Here is a 20,052-nt window from a genome sequence, read left to right as displayed (position 1 = left end):
CAATTTTTTTTTATTGCATTAAACCACGGTAGCCTTACCACCATGCAAACGGGCGAATCAGATTGGAGCCTATTTTCTAAACAGCGGAAAATTAATAAATCTGGTTTAGAAATTTAAGTTTAACCCTATATAAACTAGAATTAAATTAAATATTTTATAGTTTTTTTTCATGGTAATGTACAAAATAACACAAAACAACAGTCTTCGATAAGTCAATCCTTTTTATTTAAAAACCACGAAAAAAATATGAATAGAGTATAAATGTTTATTTTATTAAGTGTATAAATATATATATATACAAAAAGCTGCTGCTAGGCTACCCCACACCCCCAATAGGAAGAGCCCAGCGAATTTAGGTCGCCATCTACAAGTTTATGGATGTTTTTGCGAATTTCAGGAGTTTTTTGGGGCCTTAATAACAGATTGTTTTTTTTTAAGGGTGTGGGGGCTTCAATACCACGGCACTGTATATACTAGGGGTGAACATATCCGGTCCGGTTTGTTAAAATCTGTAGTTGGAACTTTCAACTATGAGTGAGCAAAAACCGGATATCTGGAAGAGACTAATTGAAACCACCCCTAGTTAAAACTTCCAATTTAGAAGTTTTAACTAGGGGTAAGCAAAACTGGATATCGGATCCGGTTCGATTAAATCCGATTTTTTTTTTGTAATTGTGTTTTTTTTATAATATTGAGATTTACCTTGTGCTCAAGCGTCAAAACCCCCCTAAAAATGCCCCAAATAGTACCCATGTAGCAAGGCTTTGAGCACAGGGTAAATCTTAATATTTTTAATTTTTTTTTTTTTTTAATGTGCTCATAATAATCTATACTTTTTTTTTAAATTTATGTGTATCCGTGATTTTTCTTAATAGTTCTTTAAATTGAAAACGATTTTATGCAAAAAAACGAAAGTATGCGCATTTAACAAAAGAATGCGCAATAATTCGTAGTTATTTTATTTGTTTATATTCACACTGTTTGGTTTATTAATTATTAACGTTTCTTTTGTTATTTGATTTGTGTACTTTGTTTGCATTTTTCTTTTGTTCTCAGTTAATAAACTATTTTATTACCTGTCTAAAAGTTGTAAAAAGTAAAAACTGACAATTGTAAATTAACATTAATATATATTGTGAAATTCTGCAGTTAACATTTTAGTTTCATCTCATATTTTGAATTTAGTGAATGACATTTCTTTTATAATAGTTTTGAAAATTATAATGGATAATTTAATAGAAAACAAAGGAGAGTCACGAAAAATGAAAGTTTCAAGTGCAAATAAAAGTAAGAAACTATTAAAAAGTGGCTATGAAAAGCGAAATATAAAAACGAAAAAGAAAATATTTTATTATTGAGAAAGTGAAACCAGCAATACCAAGTAACGAATTTGTTTTGAGCTTTTTTTAATCTAAATATCTAGTTTAGGATATAAGATTACAATTTATAATGTGAAATCTTATGACTATAAGATTTCACATTGAGCAAACTCAACCTGAATATTTTTGTTATTAACTTTAGTTAATCAACTGCCAACTAGATTAGATATTTTACAACTCATAGCTTTTAATAAGCCGACGCTTTCTAAAACATCAAAAAAGTCAATGATAATTACATGCTCGGTAAAAAAAGACAGAAAATACGAGAGATGTGTTGAACTGCATTGTAGGTGTATTCTAAGCAAAATCAAGGGTCCCTGGCTTAAAATAACTTGATACAAAAGCTGAATAAGTTGAACAAAAAATATTTGAATTTGAAAAAAAAGAAGGGCAAGAATAGATCAGACCTAGATAGGAAAGAGGACCTTGATTTTTTATACGATCAAGAACACAATAGAAAGTTATTTTTAGGGCCTGAAGACAAAAAATATAGCGAGAAGGTATTATATATTATAATATAAATCCATATTATAAACCTTTTTTCTGAATTTAAAAACTCTCCTCTCATTGCTCACTCTTCTCCAATTTTTCATTGGTTTTTATTTTGGGTACATTAGTTTTTATTTTATAATGTATGCTGTTTAGATTTCGGAGAAATCAAGAAAGAGAAATCCATCTATAAAAAATGCTGCTAAATCAGTAGAAATAAGTTCTGAGACACGGACTGAGGTACGGACACCAACGAAGATTCATCCTTTGGTTCCGATTTTGACTCAGGATATTGGCGTTCTATAGAGTCAAGTAGTCTTATAAAAGCTGAGATCCCAAAAGATATTATTTCTGGTAATGTTGCTCTAATTGCCACAATTACTGATATTTCTCCAAACGTTTTGACAAAAGTTACTGCTGCAATCCTTGATCTTACAAATGTAAATTGCAGTAGGTCAACAGCATCTAGAAAAATGAAACAAACAGCTTATGAAATGGCAGTTATTGCTAAAGAAGATGTCGAACTTAGCATCCAAGCTTCTCCCTACCCATGCGTTATACATTTTGACGGAAAGACACTTTTTGAAATTAATAATAGAAAAAAATTAAAGCATGTTAGACTTGCTGTTCTGGCAACTATTGATAATAAGTCCCATCTTCTCGGAGTTACGCCATTAACCTCTTTATCTGGAGAAGATCAGTACAATGGTGTAATGAAAGTCCAAAAAGAGTACAATCTCGAATCAAAGATTGGATTACGTTGTTTTGATACCACATCAAGCAAAACAGGAGTACATAAAGGATCTTTAATAAGAATATCTACTGAGTTAGATAAATATCTAATTCTTTTAGCTTGCAGACATCATGTTTCTGAGTTGAGAATCACACACTTTTGTGAGGCTATAACAAATGAAAAAACTACGACCCCCGATAACTCTTTGTTTAAACATTTCAAAAACTTGTTTGAGCAGCCTAATTTTGAGTACAACCCATCTATGTTAGTAAAATTTGGTTGGGAAGAAATTAAAGGAACTTGAAAAAGCTGCTACAGAATCTCTTGAGTTTTGTAGATCTTACTTATTGAGAAATAATTTGTAAGGGAAGATAGAAAAGAACTTGCAGAGCGAGTGGTCAGCTATCTTTTTCCTTCTATCATTAAAGTTCGAAAAACTGGAGCAGTTCATCATGCAAGATTTCTTGGGAAATCTACATATTATTTAAAAATGCAAATTCTTTCAACTCAAATTGATTTTATTCAAAAAAATAAAGAACATATTAAGGTAACAACTGAATTTATAGCTTGTTTTTATGCAAAGTGGTACCTGCAATCAAATGAAACAATCAAAGCTCCTTTTATGGATGTAACTGCTATTTATCAAATGCATCAGTATAAAGCAATATGTGCAGAACCATTTGCTGTTGATGGTGTGTTGAATTCTTTATTTAAACATACATGGTATCTTGACTTAACTCTGATTCCTTTAGCCTTGCTGGATGATGGTGTTGCACTCGAAGAAAAGAAAGAAATTACTGCTGCAATATTATCATTTCCAAAACCGTGTTACTTTAAAACTGAAAATAAACTCAAAAAAGGTATAGAAAAGTTGTTGAAAATTGAACTTAATATTCATCAGCAAATTCCTAGCTTAGCTTCTTTGGCTGATGAGTTCTCCTGGTTAATGTTTGATATGATCGGAATAAAAGATCAACGAATTGATGATTGGCTGACCTTGCCACCTCAGTATTGGCACACGCAATCAGCATATAAATTCTTTTTATATTTTGCAAAAAGTATTGTTTGTGTAAACGACCACGCTGAAAGGGCATTTGGAATGATGCAACAATTTGTTCACCGCTACAGAGACGAGGAAGAAAAACAAAATAGGCTTATTGCTGTGGACAAGGTTTGCTCAATTTTTAAGGCATCAGGCAGTGAATCTTTATTAACCAAGAACAAAATAACAAAGTTATAAGCAAGAAAAAAATCGCAAAGGGACTACTTAGCTTACGCTCCAAAATTCAGAAGATAGCTTGAACTTTAGTATTTATATTAAAAAAATACTTTTTAAAGATACAAGTACGTAATTTAAGTATGTATCATTCAATCAACCTATAAAAAAATGTTTTTCTAAAAAGCTTAATACAAATAAAATGAAAACCAAAACAAACTACGAGTTATTGCGCATTCTTTTGTTAAATGAGCATATTTTCGTTTTTTTGCATAAAATCGTTTTCAATTTAAAGAACTATTAAGAAAAATCACGGATACACATCAATTAAAAAAAAAAACTATAGATTATTATGAGCACATTTAAAAAAAAATATATATATATATATAAAGATTTACCTTGTGCTCAAAGCCTTGCTACGAGGGTACTATTTGGGGCATTTTTAGGGGGGTTTTGACGCTTGAGCACAAGGTAAATCTCAATATTTTTGATTTTTTTTTTTTTTGTAATCGTATTTTTTTTATATTTGCCCCGAATTTAGCTTGTTGTGTATTCGCGTTTTCGAAATTTTATTTTTTTGAACACCCCTATTGGACATATGTAAATCCTGTAAAGCAATGGTACAAAAGCATAGCAATGGATAAAGAAACTTGCCTCTTCCCAAGCTACATGACTTTAACAAAGTGATTATTAGACCACAGACGAGACGATTTGATTCTTGTAATTGTTTAATTTGCCAGGTTGGCCAACTAAAAGGACATTCAATAAATTCTTGATCGCTTGAAAATTCTTTTCAAGCGATCAAGATTTAAAAGAACCATCGAGTAGCTTTGATAAACTATGCTCAAACTGTCTTAGTGTAGTCAAAAAGTGGAATAACACATAATTGTTCACAAGCCACCAAGTTTGAAAACTTAAAGAAAATAATAACAATTGATTCCAGAACTGTTGAAAAAATTGCGTCCTCTGTAATAAATCAAAAGGTATCCTCTCCACAAGGCTTAATTAGGTTGAGCAAAGAAAGTAGTAAGGCTTTAACTATTATTTCAGGTCCCTCTAGATCTCAGTGCATATCAAGAACTTCTCTAACTACTTTAGACATGGTTCAAGTTCAAATTAATACTACTCTTTCAAATTAAAAGATGCAAGAACTGGCTGTAACATTAAACAAGACTACAAATTCAAAAATTGTTGAAACAAAATTTAGGGAAAACTTTACAATGGCTGGTCGAAAGATTGAAAGTTTATTCAAAGTTTCCAAAATCTTTCTTCCAAGGCCATCAACAAAAACTTATTATTTGGTGAAGGTGCAAGGGTTTAGGTGGATTTTTATAACTCAATTCTCAGAGTTAGAGCAATCACTCACCGCCTCTCATCAAACTAGGTATTGATGGTGGAGGATCTTTCCTCAAGTTCAGCTTGAGTGTTATCTCCAATGATGGATGCCAAAATGTCAAAACAAGTTCAGCCAAAATGTCAAAACAAGTTCAGCCTCAAATGACAAAAACTTACTGACTGTCAAACATGGGAAAGAAACAAGTGTCAAGCGTCAGCTACTTGTTGCTGTTGCTGAAAATGTTTCAGAAACTTATGAAAATGTCAAAAAAAAAATGTAAGTTTATTTGGGAAAATTGATGTGCCTTTCTTTATTGCATGTGACATGAAGTTAGCCAATATCATCTGTGGCATTCAGTCTCACTATTTGTACACACAAACATGAAGTCTAACAACCATAGAATCCCACATCCACTAGTCACATGATATTGTTACTAAATTAGTTATTTGATGTAACTTTGAATCTTTATAAAAACATAAGAACCACAAAAAGCGGCTATATTTATTGGCCGTTTTTTTAAAGGCGAAATTTATAATTAAAGGGCTATATCTTTGCACAGATAAAAAATATCTTGCTTCAATTTTAAGTGTATTCAGCAAACCGGACCGGATATCCAAATTTGCTCACCCCTAGTATATACACTTAGGTAGATATTCCATTGTTTGGTAAACTTTGGTTTTCAGCTTTAAAAAAAGTTTAATAAAAAAAAATTGATTAATGAAAACAGTATAAAGCCATAAGAATTTATGAGTTATGAATTAAAAAAAGATTCAAGTTGGAGTTAATACATAATACCAACAATTTTCGTACGAATATACTGAGTCATCAAATAGAATTTTAAGGAACTCTGTGGTTTGCTTTTAATATAAGTGCAGAAACTTTAGAAGGCTTTCTTGTATTTTTTTTTTTTTCTGAAATATTTTATAGCTTTTTTTCTCTTCAGAAATCTCTATTGAAAGTTAATCTCTATTGAAAGTTAATCTCTATTGAAAGTTAATCTCTATTGAAAGTTAATCTCTATTGAAAGTTAATCTCTATTGAAAGTTAATCTCTATTGAAAGTTAATCTCTATTGAAAGTTAGTCAGTCTTAAACCAATTATTTACTTTATTTAGTTCAATATTCATGTCTGCATATTGATATTGCTTATATAATATTTTAAACTCAACTTAGTCATGTTTAGCAAACACTTTGCTAAGTTTTATAAGTTATTTTAGTATTTGAATATTGCTAAGTTTTGTTTCCTATGTTTTACAAAACAATTTAGCGGGTATCGAGCGTTTGGAAGTCTTAAGAACTTGTGACGTCTATAAGACGTTGTATAGACGTCTTACTGACGTCTGCGCCAGCTGGATTGTAGCCAAAATGATTTATTGACAATTCAAAGCCAATGCTCTCGTTCAAGCAGGCTCACGTTCAATTAAAAATAACGCTAATCCATGAACATTTTCGTTATTGTTAATAATTTTTGATAATCTTTAGTCTACTGAAACTTCTCTCATCATAAGCAGATGTAAAAAAAAGAGTCAAGTCAATTTCTCTTTTTTTAAAAAAAAGTCCTTTACCGTTTGCAAAGTCCGCATACCGTTTGTAGTTTTGATACACAAAACTATGTTTAAAATGCTTACATTATGATTATTAAATGTTTACATTATGATTATATGAGATTAGTTACCTAAAACAAAACGTCTCCGTTTGGTTTCCTGCCAAGGTAAGACAGGTATGAAAACGATTTGTTGTTGCCTAGTCTTCTATTTCAGTTTAAAATAAACGCAGAGTTTTACAATGAGAAACTTGCATTTTAGGGGGCACAGGTTGACTGACTTTAAATGCATATATATATATATATATATATATATATATATATATATATATATATATATATATATATATATATATATATATATATATATATATATATATATATATATATATATATATATATATATCACTTTGCTAGCAAACCAGTGCAACCAAATATTAGGTTTTCTAAAGCTACATGGTAGGCAACTTATAGGTGGAGAAACCGACTATATAACTGAAGTTATTTAAAAATTTAATGTAAATTTTGTGTAGTTTAATATTATTTTATAAAGTTTCTGGTGGCATATACTTTAACTTAGAGTAAAGGCCTCAAATATAATAGTACGTTTTAATGAAAAAGTTTATAACATTAGTTAGATCTCCTATTCCTATTTGATTAGTTATGTTCCTTTTAAACATTTTTATTTAAAAATTAAGCATAAAATAAAAATAATTATAGCTTTGCTCGAGTATAGTTTTTAAGTATTTATCTGATTCTTAAGGTGTTTTAAAAGTCAGGTCCCAAGACAGTAAGGTAGTTTTTTGGAAAAACGCTGGTTTTCCTCAAAAGAGATTTCCCCCCGGGCCCCAGCCATGTTTGAAGGACCTGGGACTAAATATAAATCAAGATGCACAAGTAAAACACACAAAAAAACAAGTTAATAATAACTATTTATTGTTTATACGCATCAATTTTACAAAAACAATACAATAAATATGGTAGTTATTTCTACAATTAAAATATGAAATGTTTAATAAAATGTATAAAGACATCGTAAAGCAGCCTTATATTATTATTTATTAGTGGTATACTATCTTAAGAGACTAAAAAATTCATTAGTTACAAAAAAGCATCAAGTTTTGTGTTTTTATAATAATAAAGAACATAATAATAATAATAATAATAAGCACTGGTTTATAAGAAACCCCTGTTTCCCAGAAGTCAATACTTCCCAGCCTGAGAGAATCAAAAATATTTAATGGGGCTGGGAATTTTATTATTTAAAATATTATCTCTTAGTAAATATTATATTTCAGTTTTTTGTATTTATAAAAAATATATAGTTAAATACAATTGATGTTTAACTTTAAATACGTTAAAATTAGTTAATCTAAAAAATTTCTCATTTTTTAAGATAAATTATATATATATATATATATATATATATATATATATATATATATATATATATATATATATATATATATATATATATATATATATATATGAATATATATAAATTATGGCAGTGTATTCTACATATAGAGTGATCAATATTTTTAATGAATAGAGAATAATAAATTTGTAATAACACTTATCTAATTTTATTCTTCAACAACTTGTTTTAACATCAGTACAGTAGGTTCATCAGGAAGCTTCTTGGTGAACCTTCTGATAATGAAATAAGTTGCTGTAGAAAAATTAGATAAGTATTTTTACAAATTTTATATATATATATATATATATATATATATATATATATATATATATATATATATATATATATATATATATATATATCGATAGATTTGAGTATAGTTTCTATAGAAGAAACTATACTCAAATCTATCCACAAAGCAATAGTTGAAGCTATTCTCGAAACTATATCAGCTACGTCCAAATATGGTATGAAGAAAAATTTTGTCACTTAAAAACTATTATTGAACTTTTAAAGGTGAAGAGTTTATAAGAGAATGAAGTTGTTTATAATCTGGTTAGCAATTTGTTTCAGTAAAAAAGGTACTTTTTTTAATTAATACTTCTCTATCTATTTTAGTAACATTTTTTTGCTTTAACATTTGTAAAATATGCTTACATTTATTAAAATAATGAATCTTTTTTAAAAAATGTAAACCACAACGTTCTTTTTATATTTAAATCGTAGTCATTTTTACTTAATCATGTTACTTTGAGGAAAGCATTAAGACTATTAAAAATTTGGCCAGGACTAAAAAATAAAACGAACCGCTAAAGATTAGTACCAAGAATTTATTGGATTGTGAAATCCAAAATTAGTATAAATATTCAAAATTCAAAACGGCGTTATTGAAATTATAAACTTAAATGGTTTGTTTAAATTACCAGTCTGAAACAGTTAGTGAGATTTCAACAATTTACTTTTTCTTATTTCTTACCACTGATTACAAATTCTATACTAAATTCGTATAAAAAATATCAAAAGAGGTTTTAAGATTTTGAAAAAATTGAAAAAATATAAATGCGAATCTGCATAAATAAAAGCTGGTAAACCAAAAAATTGTTTTTCATACAAAGAAACATGCTCTCACCCAAAAGAGTAAACGAATGAGCGTATTCAATTTAAAAATGCAAAGCACTCTAGCAAAAAGTTTTGCTTTGAAAAATAAAATATAACCTGAGAAAACTGCATAGTATTAGACAAAATTTTTTTACAGTTAAAAAAATTACTTAAATATTTTTTTATGAAAAATAGTTTTAAGCCATTTTTTAACCGGGCTTTCGTATTTATTTTTAACCGGGCTTTCGTATTTATTTTTAACCGGGCTTTCGTATTTATTTTTAACCGGGCTTTCGTAAAAGTTATTGAACAAAAATGAAAGCATAGAAAATATTTTCATACGCTTATCAGGAACGGATATAGACCATCTAGTAAGGGAAGGCGAGTGGGCGATTTTTTAATTTTTTTTCTATGTGGAGCATCCAGACCATTCAGAAAAAAATGATCGGGGCGAGGAGGGATCATTTGGCTGATCCAAACTATCAAATAAAGGGATGTATAATTAAGTAGGCAGAATTAGAATATTATACCGAGCAAACATTGTTTTAGTGGAGTTGCAATGGAACTATTTATTTATTTCGACATTTTTTAGCCGTTTATAAGAGTTTTGCAAATTGATCACTAAGCAGACCATTATTGGTAGCCGCTATAAATGACAATCGACAGCCGATGATCAACCGACAGTTAAACTGTGGTTAATCATCGGCTAGCCACTTTTGGCGGCTGCAACCAATGGTTCACTAAGTAACCGATGAGCAAAACTACAGCGGTCCGCTCAAAATGCCAAAATAGGACCACTAAAAATCCACTATAAAATGTTTGCTGGGAAAGTCTTGTTCTATGTAGGGTAAATTAGGGTAATATTAGCACCGTGGTAATATGAGCTTACTCAAAGATTTCTTAGATGTTAGCAGTGAAGTTAAAGTTGGTTTGTGTTTTTTGAATCGATTTTATGTGGTGATAACAGGAATCAGTACAATTAGCTTAATTTAATATGCAGTAATTAACGGCTATCATCTAATTAAAATGCTCAAATTACCCATTGTTTTTAATTCAAATTACCTAGTTTAAAGTCCTAAAATAGTAGTGGTTTTAATTGCTTTCTTATTAAAAACAAAACATTGTAAAAGATTATAATATTTTAACAATACTTAATATTTTTCTGTAACTTAATTCAAAATATTTGAATTTTTATTGTTCAAAGGTTTGAGTTAATCAAATTGAAAAAATAACGAACAAATTTTTTTTTTTAACGGAAAACATAGTAGTATTGTTTCAACAAAGTGGTTTAAAATTTGATCTTTCAATGATAAGTTTTGGTAATAACGAATCATTATATTCCAAAAATAAGTTCTCGTTGACAGGTTGGTATTTTATTACTAAATATTAGTAAAAAAATACCAAATAGTTATTTATCGATATCTTATCAGTCCGATTTTTTTTTTTCAACACAAACTTATTTTCTTTTTTATCACATTTAAACACCCACCCTATATTATTCCAGTTTTCAAACAATTGTTACGTTAAATATATAAATTTAAAAAAAAGAAATTATTTTCAAAATATCTAAGGAAGGAGAGGGGAGGGATTGCCACCGTTGCCGCTCGCCCTCCTCTCCCCTATGAATCTGCCCTTGATCCTTATGGAGATAATAAGCTCAAAAAATAAATTCCATCAAAATAATAAGATATTAAAAAATAGGATGCAGATAACAGAAAATTTGATATTCCAAACAGCAAGGATGTAAACAACAAACTAAATAAAAATTAAAATCAAAATAAACTAAATAAATTAAAATAAACAAAACAAAATAAACAAAAAAAAAAACAATAAACCAAAACAAAATAAACAAAACTAGCTAAATAAAGATTTAAATCAACTAGACCCTGTTGTATTTTTAAGTTTGTTTGTCCGATTTTCAACAAGCAACACTAAAACCAAACTGCTTATAAAAATTTAATGCATAAAGTGAAAAAAAGTCACACAGCAGCAATTGTCTTGTAATTAAAAGTTGAACAGCTTTTATAAAGTACAAGGTAAATTTATAATAATTTCTTAATCTATATTTTATAAAGCCTGAGAAGCAGATATTTTTACAAATTCTTGTAAACAGAATCACTAATGTGTTTAGAATTTCAGTCGCCATGTAACTTGGCAATTGAAAACTCAAAGTCTTTTGTTTAATAAACAACCTAAAAGTAAAAAAAAAATGTTAAAAAAATAAAACTAGTACTATTAACATGTTATTTGAAAACAAAAAAGTTTGTTTTATGGCAACATGAACTTACGAGATTACAGATCACATTGGTATGATGGTGGTAGCTATGGGAGTCCAGCAACATTACAATAGCTGCTGATATAGCTCGATACAAGACTAGTGTTCATCAAAGACAGGAATTGTGATAATTTTTAACTAAATTTGGTGGACGTCAGTATATCCATAAAAAAAGTAATTATGGTAACTTTTGCTATGAACAGCGCTTAAAAAAGATGGTTAAGAAAAGCGCAAAAAAACAAAAAAAGATTGGTGTAAATTTTCATAATGAACAATGAAAGCGCAACTAGTGAAATTAAAAGCAAAAGATAATACAAAATTAAAAATTTTAGAGTTATTTTTAGAGAATTTTTCAGAGGCTTAGAAACAAGATCTTTTTTTTTATTGACCGCGTTCTAAGAAGGTTGGGTCCATAAATCAACTTTTATGATGCAGCTTTAGATTTAACGGGGGTATTGTGTAACGTAACAGAAGCCTGAAAACGATTGGGTCTAACACGCCAAAGCATATCTCGAGACTGAGATAACTTGCTAAAATCAAACTAGCACTGTTTCAGTTGCCTACCCCTATCATTTTATGATTGGTTTCGATAGAGAATTTCATGCTGATTAAGAATTGCCTAAAAACATTGACCTAAAAATTTGGGGAAAGCACTCTAATTTGATATCGAAGTTTAAAAAATTACACTAAAAACGCTATTAATCGCCATTTTCTACGTACTCGAATTAAGCTGTTGCATCTCGGAATTAAACGGTCTTAAAAAAACGGTCTCGGAATTAAAAGTCTTAGCGAGATTGACGAAACGAAACGAAGCGATTTATTGTTTCGGAAGATATTCCTTTACTTTTTAATTTACCGTTACCATCTCGTTATAACGCTAAATAAAAAAAACCTAATCTCGCTTCATTTCGAGACATAACGAGATTTTATCCACAGACCTCTAATTCTTTTGCTGCAATGAAATAACTTTTGCTTAATGAAAATTAACACTTTTTTTTTAATTGCAGCATTATATTCTCGCAAAATATTAAGTAATGATTTAGCCAATAAAAAACTGTTGTTTGTCTACAAAGTTTTTTAGTTTTAGGTGAGAAAGTTCTTAAAAAATGGCTTCTCGAATAAGAATTTGTATTCCTATTGATATAGTTTTGAATTAAATATTTATTTGTTTTTATAATTTGTAATTATATATTTATATGATTATAGTTTTATAATGTATATATTATATACTTATATAATTATAATTAAAATGTAATGATTGTTACGCAAACAATTCCCTCTGGACAATAATTTCTAACAATCGTTCAGAATAACGAATAGCCATTGCGGAATAACCCTTACACGGAAAATAATTGCTTTGTAAAAAAAAATATATATATATATATATATATATATATATATATATATATATATATATATATATATATATATATATATATATATATATATATACGTATATATATATATATATATATATATATACGTATATATATATATATATATATATATATATATATATATATATATATATATATATATATATATATATATATGTATATATATATATATATATATATATATATATATATATATATATATATATATATATATCATATATTCATCCAGAAGTGGAAGGTGCAACTGATGCTGATCCAGTCCAATTTACTGTTATAAAGTAAATATGAAACTTCCTTTTTCTTAATTGCTTGTAGTGTTAGAATACGAGAATAAAAAGCATAATAAAGCGTAGATTTTTTCATAAAATAAAGTTTACAAAAATTGAAATACGATAAACTTGTAAAAAAATTTCAAAAAAATTCATAGAAAATTTAGAGAATAAACCTATTTCGTTTCTGCTTGGTTTTTTTCGGAATTTCTCGCCATTTAACGAGTCTCGTCTCGTTTTTTTTTTTTTTCAGAAATAAAACTTTTCCCGTTACATTTATTTTTTCTCGTTCTAATTTTACTTTCAAATACCTCCGAGATAACTCGAATATGATTAGATTTTTTTTCTTAGTAAACTTAATAACAGCCCGGTTTTTATTAAAACTTTAAATAAAAACTATTTAAAAGCAAAACGCATTAGTTTCTAATTAAATCAGACTCAAACTCTAACCCTGACCCTAACCATGTACATTTAATTACGCTAATCTCTATTTGTCAGTCGATGTATGTACATCTAAAAAGCTATCTCAAAGATTTTTTATTTAAAAAAAATAATAAATATACTTATTAAAATATTTAATTCAGCTCAAATAAATTTCAGTAATGACGACAATAAAAACCAGGTTGCGTTATTGAAAAAAAGATTTTCTAAACGATGGATTTCAAAATAAAAACCGATTAAAACGTTTCAAAATTTCAAAATAATTTCAAAATAAAAACCGATTTCTAAATAAAAACCGAATAAAAACGTTTTTAAAAAGAGGGCGATATCAGCGTTTTTAGTATAATATTTTAAGTTTCAACATCAAATTAGAGTACTTTCCTCAAACTTTAAGGTCTATGTTTTTATACGATTACGAATTTATACGAATCAGCATAAAATTCTCTATCATAATCATTCATAAAATAATAGGGTAGCCAACTGAAACAGTGCCATCTAACTTTCCTCTATAAGTGAAATCTCTAAGGTACTATACGAATCTAACTTTCTTTGAAATTATGAAACCTCAAGGACTAAACCAATCTTCTAACCTAACCTTCTTCGAAATTACGAAAACTCAAGGTACCAAACCAATCTAACTTTCTTCCAAATCATGAAACCTCACGGTATTAAACCAATCAAAATTCTTTGAACTTAAAAAAATAATAATAATTCTGGCATTTCCTTCGACTGGATAAGTTTCAATTGTGCCAACAAAACTTGAAAAATTGTTTTAACGTTTTAATAACGTTTGTGTGCTAGCTGGAAGTTAAGGGTTAGCTAGAAACGTTGCGGATTTTCTTTGTAAAATGAAGTTGAAACAGCAAATTCAATCACCACAGGTAAACTTTTTGGTTTCAAACCTATTATTGGATCATTCAAAGCATTCAGTCTAAAATTAAAGGTAAAAGAAAAAATATTAATGCATTTAAAGCATGAAATATTTAAGTCGAATTATTGTGACTCTTCTTCTGGTATGGAAGTGGTTGGTGCACAAGAACTATTTGTTGGTGCACAAGAATTATTTATGATTCTAATAAAGAATTAAACAGACAAGAGCTCAAAGAAATAATAAAGATAATGATACGTCGTCACAACTTTTTCATTGTTTGTATTAGTTTAATTAAAACTTAAAAAAAACTTTTTTTTTCTCAATTTACCATCATTATTCATTAACTGAAACTTTTTTTATTTAAATTTTTTTTACTTAAATTTTATTTAATATGAATAAGTTTGATTTTAAACTTAAATAAGTTTAAATTTAAAGTTGAATAAGTTTGATTTTAAACTTAAATAAGTTTAAATTTAAACTTAAATAAGTTTAAATTTAAACTTAAATAAGTTTAAATTTAAACTTAAATAAGTTTAAATTTAAACTTAAATAAGTTTAAATTTAAACTTAAATAAGTTTAAATTTAAACTTAAATAAGTTTAAATTTAAACTTAAATAAGTTTAAATTTAAACTTAAATAAGTCAAATTTAAACTTAAATAAGTTTAAATTTAAACTTAAATAAGTTTAAATTTAAACTTAAATAAGTTCAAATTTAAACTTAAATAAGTTTAAATTTAAACTTAAATAAGTTCAAATTTAAACTTAAATAAGTTTAAATTTAAACTTAAATAAGTTCAAATTTAAACTTAAATAAGTTTAAATTGGCATATCTATGCAAATTCGAATATCTTTAAGTATTTGCAACTCCTTTGCACTATGAAGATTTGTTTACAATAATTATTCGTGCTTAAGTAGATTTAGAGTTATAAAATTTGCAACTAGACAGTCATCTTTAAGATTATTTCATAATCTTAAAGATGACTGTCTTAAGAAAAGAAATCGTCGCAGCTATCGTGAGTCAGATTTAAGAAATCTGACTCACGATAGCTGTGACGAATCCAGGAATTTTTGGTGGTGTGTGTGTGTGTGGGGAGGGGGGGGGGGGAGGTGTTCGATGTTAAATTATTTTTGATATTTTGTATCACATTTGCGTTTCCCAAAAAAAAAAGCCCCAGTACCAATTCTTTCAAAATACTGCATTCGTTATTCCACAATCCCAGCACGGAATACAGATGGAATGCGAATCGCATTTTTAACGTTGTTTTTAAATTGTTTCCATCGGATTTAATATTGGACTGTAGGGTCCTAAAAGTTACAACTGAGTTTGAGAAGTTTTAAACACCCTTTCCAAACAAGCGTGACATGGAGCATTGTCTGTTACGATGACCAAATCCTCTAAAAGATTCCCGGATGTAGCCCACAGGTGAAACATAACCAACATCTACAAGATTCTGCATTAAATGATCCTCTTTTTTTAATAAAAACAATCAGGTTTCGAAGTAATTGCCAGTTGTTGTTGTTGTGCTGACGCTAATATTAAATTGTCTCAATATTTTTGTATTGATAGACTATCGTAATATTTTTGTTTTGATAAATTTTATAATACTTTTGTTTTGATCCTCAGTCGATTTTTTGATGGAAAACCACCTCTTCGGATAAAATTTGAATATCTGCAACGAACCCAACTGATAGCTAACTTTTATTTGGCACCTAAATTTTTTGTATTTCATGCCTACAAATTGGACAAGTTGGTTCTGGTTGTTCCAATAACGGATGTAAGCTAATTTGGTAAAATAAATGCTGAGACGGATTCAATTTAATAGCAGACTTTCGGTTCATAGTGTCTTAAAAAATAACACAACAACCTTTTAATTCCATTATTATTGCTGGTGCATACAAATGCTTAATTTGATATTATTAACTTATTTTAATTCATGTTCCAGAAAACCTTTTAGCTTACATTTTCCTTTTATCTTTTATTGCGAATTCGCAATTACAAATTATGTATTCTCATTTACATATTACGATTTCTTATTTACATTTTGAGTTTCTCAATTACATATTGCGATTTCTTAATTGCAACTTTCATGTTCTCAATCACATTTTGAAAAGGTTTAATTTAATTGAAATTGTATTAAAAATCTGTTAAAGCACCAAACTCTCTATTTTTTAATTGATGAATCAAAATACCAAACGTTGTGTGTTTTAATGAATTATACCTTTAAGCTAGTTTTTGATTCCAAATTTTTATCAATTTGACAATTGATAAAAATTTGGAAAACATTTGGCAATCCTTCAGTTTCCTTTTACGTCTTTTTTATTAACTTATCTGGACCTGGTTAAATACATTTGTAATACGCTCAAAAAAAGCTCAAAAAAAAAAAAAGAAAAAAAAAAGAAATATATTTGAGGGCCAGGTTAACAATTAAGTTTAAGGTTTGAGTAAGGGTAATCTGAATCCAGACCGAACCTATTTAAGTTAATATAGAGAGAGGGGTAAGAAAGGGACTAATCCTTAAAAACTGCTGACTGCTATCTTTTTCTTTTTTTTTTATAAAGAAAACAAAAAAACAAAGCAACCCTTAAGAGAAAAAAATGAGGATTGTAGAGCAAGATAACGATTGACAGACGACTTAAAAGATTGCAAGTTATATGAATTAGGAAAGCAAGATGATAGAAGCGAATTCCAAAGAACTAATGTTCGAGAAAAAAAAGATAGACGAATAAGAGTTTTTGGAGCACTAAGGAACAGTCACACAAAAAGGATGACACTTAATTGACTGACGAGTAACACGAGAATGAGTTTTAGTAGATGGCACAAGAGACGCTAGCTTTTTAGAACAGTGCCCATTATAGTATTTGTAGAAAAGAGAAAGAGAAGCAACATTATGACGATGTGATAAAGGTTAGAGTTGGCTGCAAGGGCAGGTCCAACTATGTTTACAATGCGTTTTTGCACCTTTTCTAAAAGAGAAAGAGCATCATTAGAAGATCTGCACCAGATATGGCAACAGTATTCCTTTTAAAGCCGGATTTGAGATTTATAGAGATAGAGAATAAAATCCGGAGTAAGAAAGTGTCGAGCTCAATAAAGAGATGCAACCTTAGCAGATGCTAATTTTGTAACAGGTTTAATATAAGTTTTCTAAGAAGGATTGGAAGTAAGAGTTAATCCTAGAAGATGAAGAATAGATGACTCATCGAGTACATCATCGTTCATAAATATAGGAAGATCTAAATTATTGGGATAACGATTGGCTGAAAAAAATTGAGTTTTATCTGTATTAAAGTTCACCAGCCACAATGAGCCCCATGCTGTAGCAGAAGTGAGATTCTTTTCAAGCTCAAATGCCCCCTCTAAGCAATCAGAGAGTGTTGGCTTCTTATCATGACAAGAATAAATGGTAGTACCATCAGCAAGCAATGCCACTTTAGATGTGAAAATATCTGGAAGACTGTTAATGTAAATTAAAAAGAGTATAGGGCCAAGGATAGAACCTTGAGGAAACCGTGAAGTTACAAAATAAGAAAAGAGTGCTGCCCATCGAAGACAACTTTTATACTTTGATTGGAAAGAAAGGATTCAATAATCTTAAAGATGTTACCAGATACACAATAAGAAGAAAGCTTATGGAGAAGACCAGCATGCCAAACTTTATCAAAAGCTTTAGAAATGTCAAGAGCGATAGCCTTAACCTCTCCATCTTTATCTAATGCACGATAAAACCTATAAGTTATCGCTGTTAGCAAATCAGCTGTCGAACGAGAAGTTCGAAATCCAAATTGGTGATCAGAAAGTAAGTTAATAGATTCAAGATGAGAGAATAAGTGTTTGTTTATTAAAGATTCAAAAACCTTGCTAACACTTGTTAAATAGTTTTGAAAGTATAGACGACAGATGCGGAGAACACTTCTGTAAGACTATAACAGATATGTTGTCCGGACCACATGCTGTAGAAGAGTCTAAGCAGGAAATCACTTTAGATACAGAAGAAGAATCCTCTTCCCTTAATACACATAGTCTGGCTCTAACTTGACTGTTGGTATGCCGAAATCCGCAACTTACAGGACCGTTTTTTATTGTAAAAATTTGACAAAGTTTATTGCAAATTTTTAATATTGCATGCCCTAATTTCTCACGCACTTTGGGTGTTTTAGGCACTTTTTGGTGGATTTTTTGGTTAATTCTGCAAAATGTTGTTAGGTTTTAAGTAAGAAATTTTTAATATTTAATTTTGGTTGTCAAAGTTTAGTTTAGGTTTAAAAAAATGTAATAATTACACAATCATCTCTTATGTAAATGCTCAGCAAATAGAGACAAATGTAAACTTTTAGACCATTCTTATACATATCTTTTGAAAACCAGTTATAAGTATTTATTAAGAGTATTATGGTGCTTTGTTTTGTGGAAAATTGTATACTGTTAAATTGTTGTAATAATTAATAGAATCTATGCTTTTGAAGATAAAAATAAAAATAAGGATGTTAAGAAGACATCAAAAAGTAATGAAACAAAACTTTTCTTGGATTAGAAATAGAAATAAAAATGTTGTTACTTTAAAACAATTAAACTTTAATGTAGCGTTTGGTGCTATTGGGAAATCCTCTTAATCCTACTCTGTAAGAAAGCTCTTTGATAATGTTGTTTGGTCTAACTCTAAAGTTTTTGTTGATGGTGATTGCTTTTTCTTGATATTTCATTTTAGTTGCAAACTTGTAGCATTTCCTGATTGTGCTACTGATGTTTTGTTTTTTGTCAGAATGAAAAACAAATATTTTTTGTTCTTACAAAAAAAAAAATTTGCTCAGTCCTGAATTTTATACAGTTGTTTTCTGAATTACATTTTACAATATCTAAATTACATGTTGTATTTCTCATTTGCATATTGCGATTTCTTAATTACAACTTTCATGTTCTCAATTACATCTTGAAAAGAATTAGTTTAATTGAAATGCAGTTGTTTTCTAATATCATAAACTTTAAATCTTAATCATCATTCTCTTTTAAACAAGAAAGTATGAAATGTAAAGTAATGAAAAACTGGTGAACAAAAAAGTAAAGAAAAACTGGTGAACAAGAAAGTAATGAGCTTCTACAAAAAATGTTGCAGAGAGTTAGATGAAATTTGCTGCTAAAAAAAATTCAAAAAATTGATGTAGTAGAAAGCATATTCCATGCACATGTTTCCATAAAAGTCTTCTTGCAAAAATAGAGAACATGTCTCTTTGATTAGGTTAGTAACTGCATATCTAGTGAAAAGTGTGTTGGTATGCTAGTTAAGCCGAGGCTTTGCTTTTGATACGTAATATGGGATAATAAAAAAGATTTACTTGAATTTTGAAAATTGATCACCACTGTCAAATAAATCATGAAGTATCCTTTAGTGCAGTAGAGTTACCTGATACTATTGATATTTTTTATCAATCAATTGAAATGAGCAATAAAATTTACAAAGAATAGCTTGTAGACAGTGATACTTCATCTTTTAATGATGTTGTCATATCAGAACCATACATAAAACATAGTACATCACCAACTAAGCTTAAAGGACTTGAAAATAGATTGTCAACTAAAAAAAATGAT

At 28.6% G+C, this 20,052-nt stretch overlaps 1 protein-coding gene across 3 annotated transcripts in view; it reads left to right on the top strand.

Moving 5' to 3' along the window:
• Positions 1-8,559: 8,559 nt before the first annotated feature.
• Positions 8,560-20,052, top strand: part of LOC100208049 (high choriolytic enzyme 1) — a 64,955-nt gene continuing 53,462 nt past the window's right edge. The window contains exon 1 of one of the 3 annotated variants that reach the window (XM_065818717.1): positions 8,560-8,696. In XM_065818717.1, coding sequence (XP_065674789.1) covers positions 8,651-8,696 — 46 coding nt within the window. In that variant the 5' untranslated portion in view covers positions 8,560-8,650. Of the gene's footprint in view, positions 8,697-18,163; positions 18,266-18,380; positions 18,680-20,052 lie in introns of those variants that run through there. The other 2 variants (XM_065818718.1, XM_065818719.1) reach the window with 2 other exon arrangements.

This window comes from Hydra vulgaris, chromosome 15, assembly GCF_038396675.1.
Source record: "Hydra vulgaris chromosome 15, alternate assembly HydraT2T_AEP".
NCBI classification, from domain to species: Eukaryota; Metazoa; Cnidaria; class Hydrozoa; order Anthoathecata; family Hydridae; genus Hydra; species Hydra vulgaris.
The sequence above is the reverse complement of the archived record's forward strand: the minus strand, read 5'-3'. Positions and strand labels throughout refer to the sequence as shown.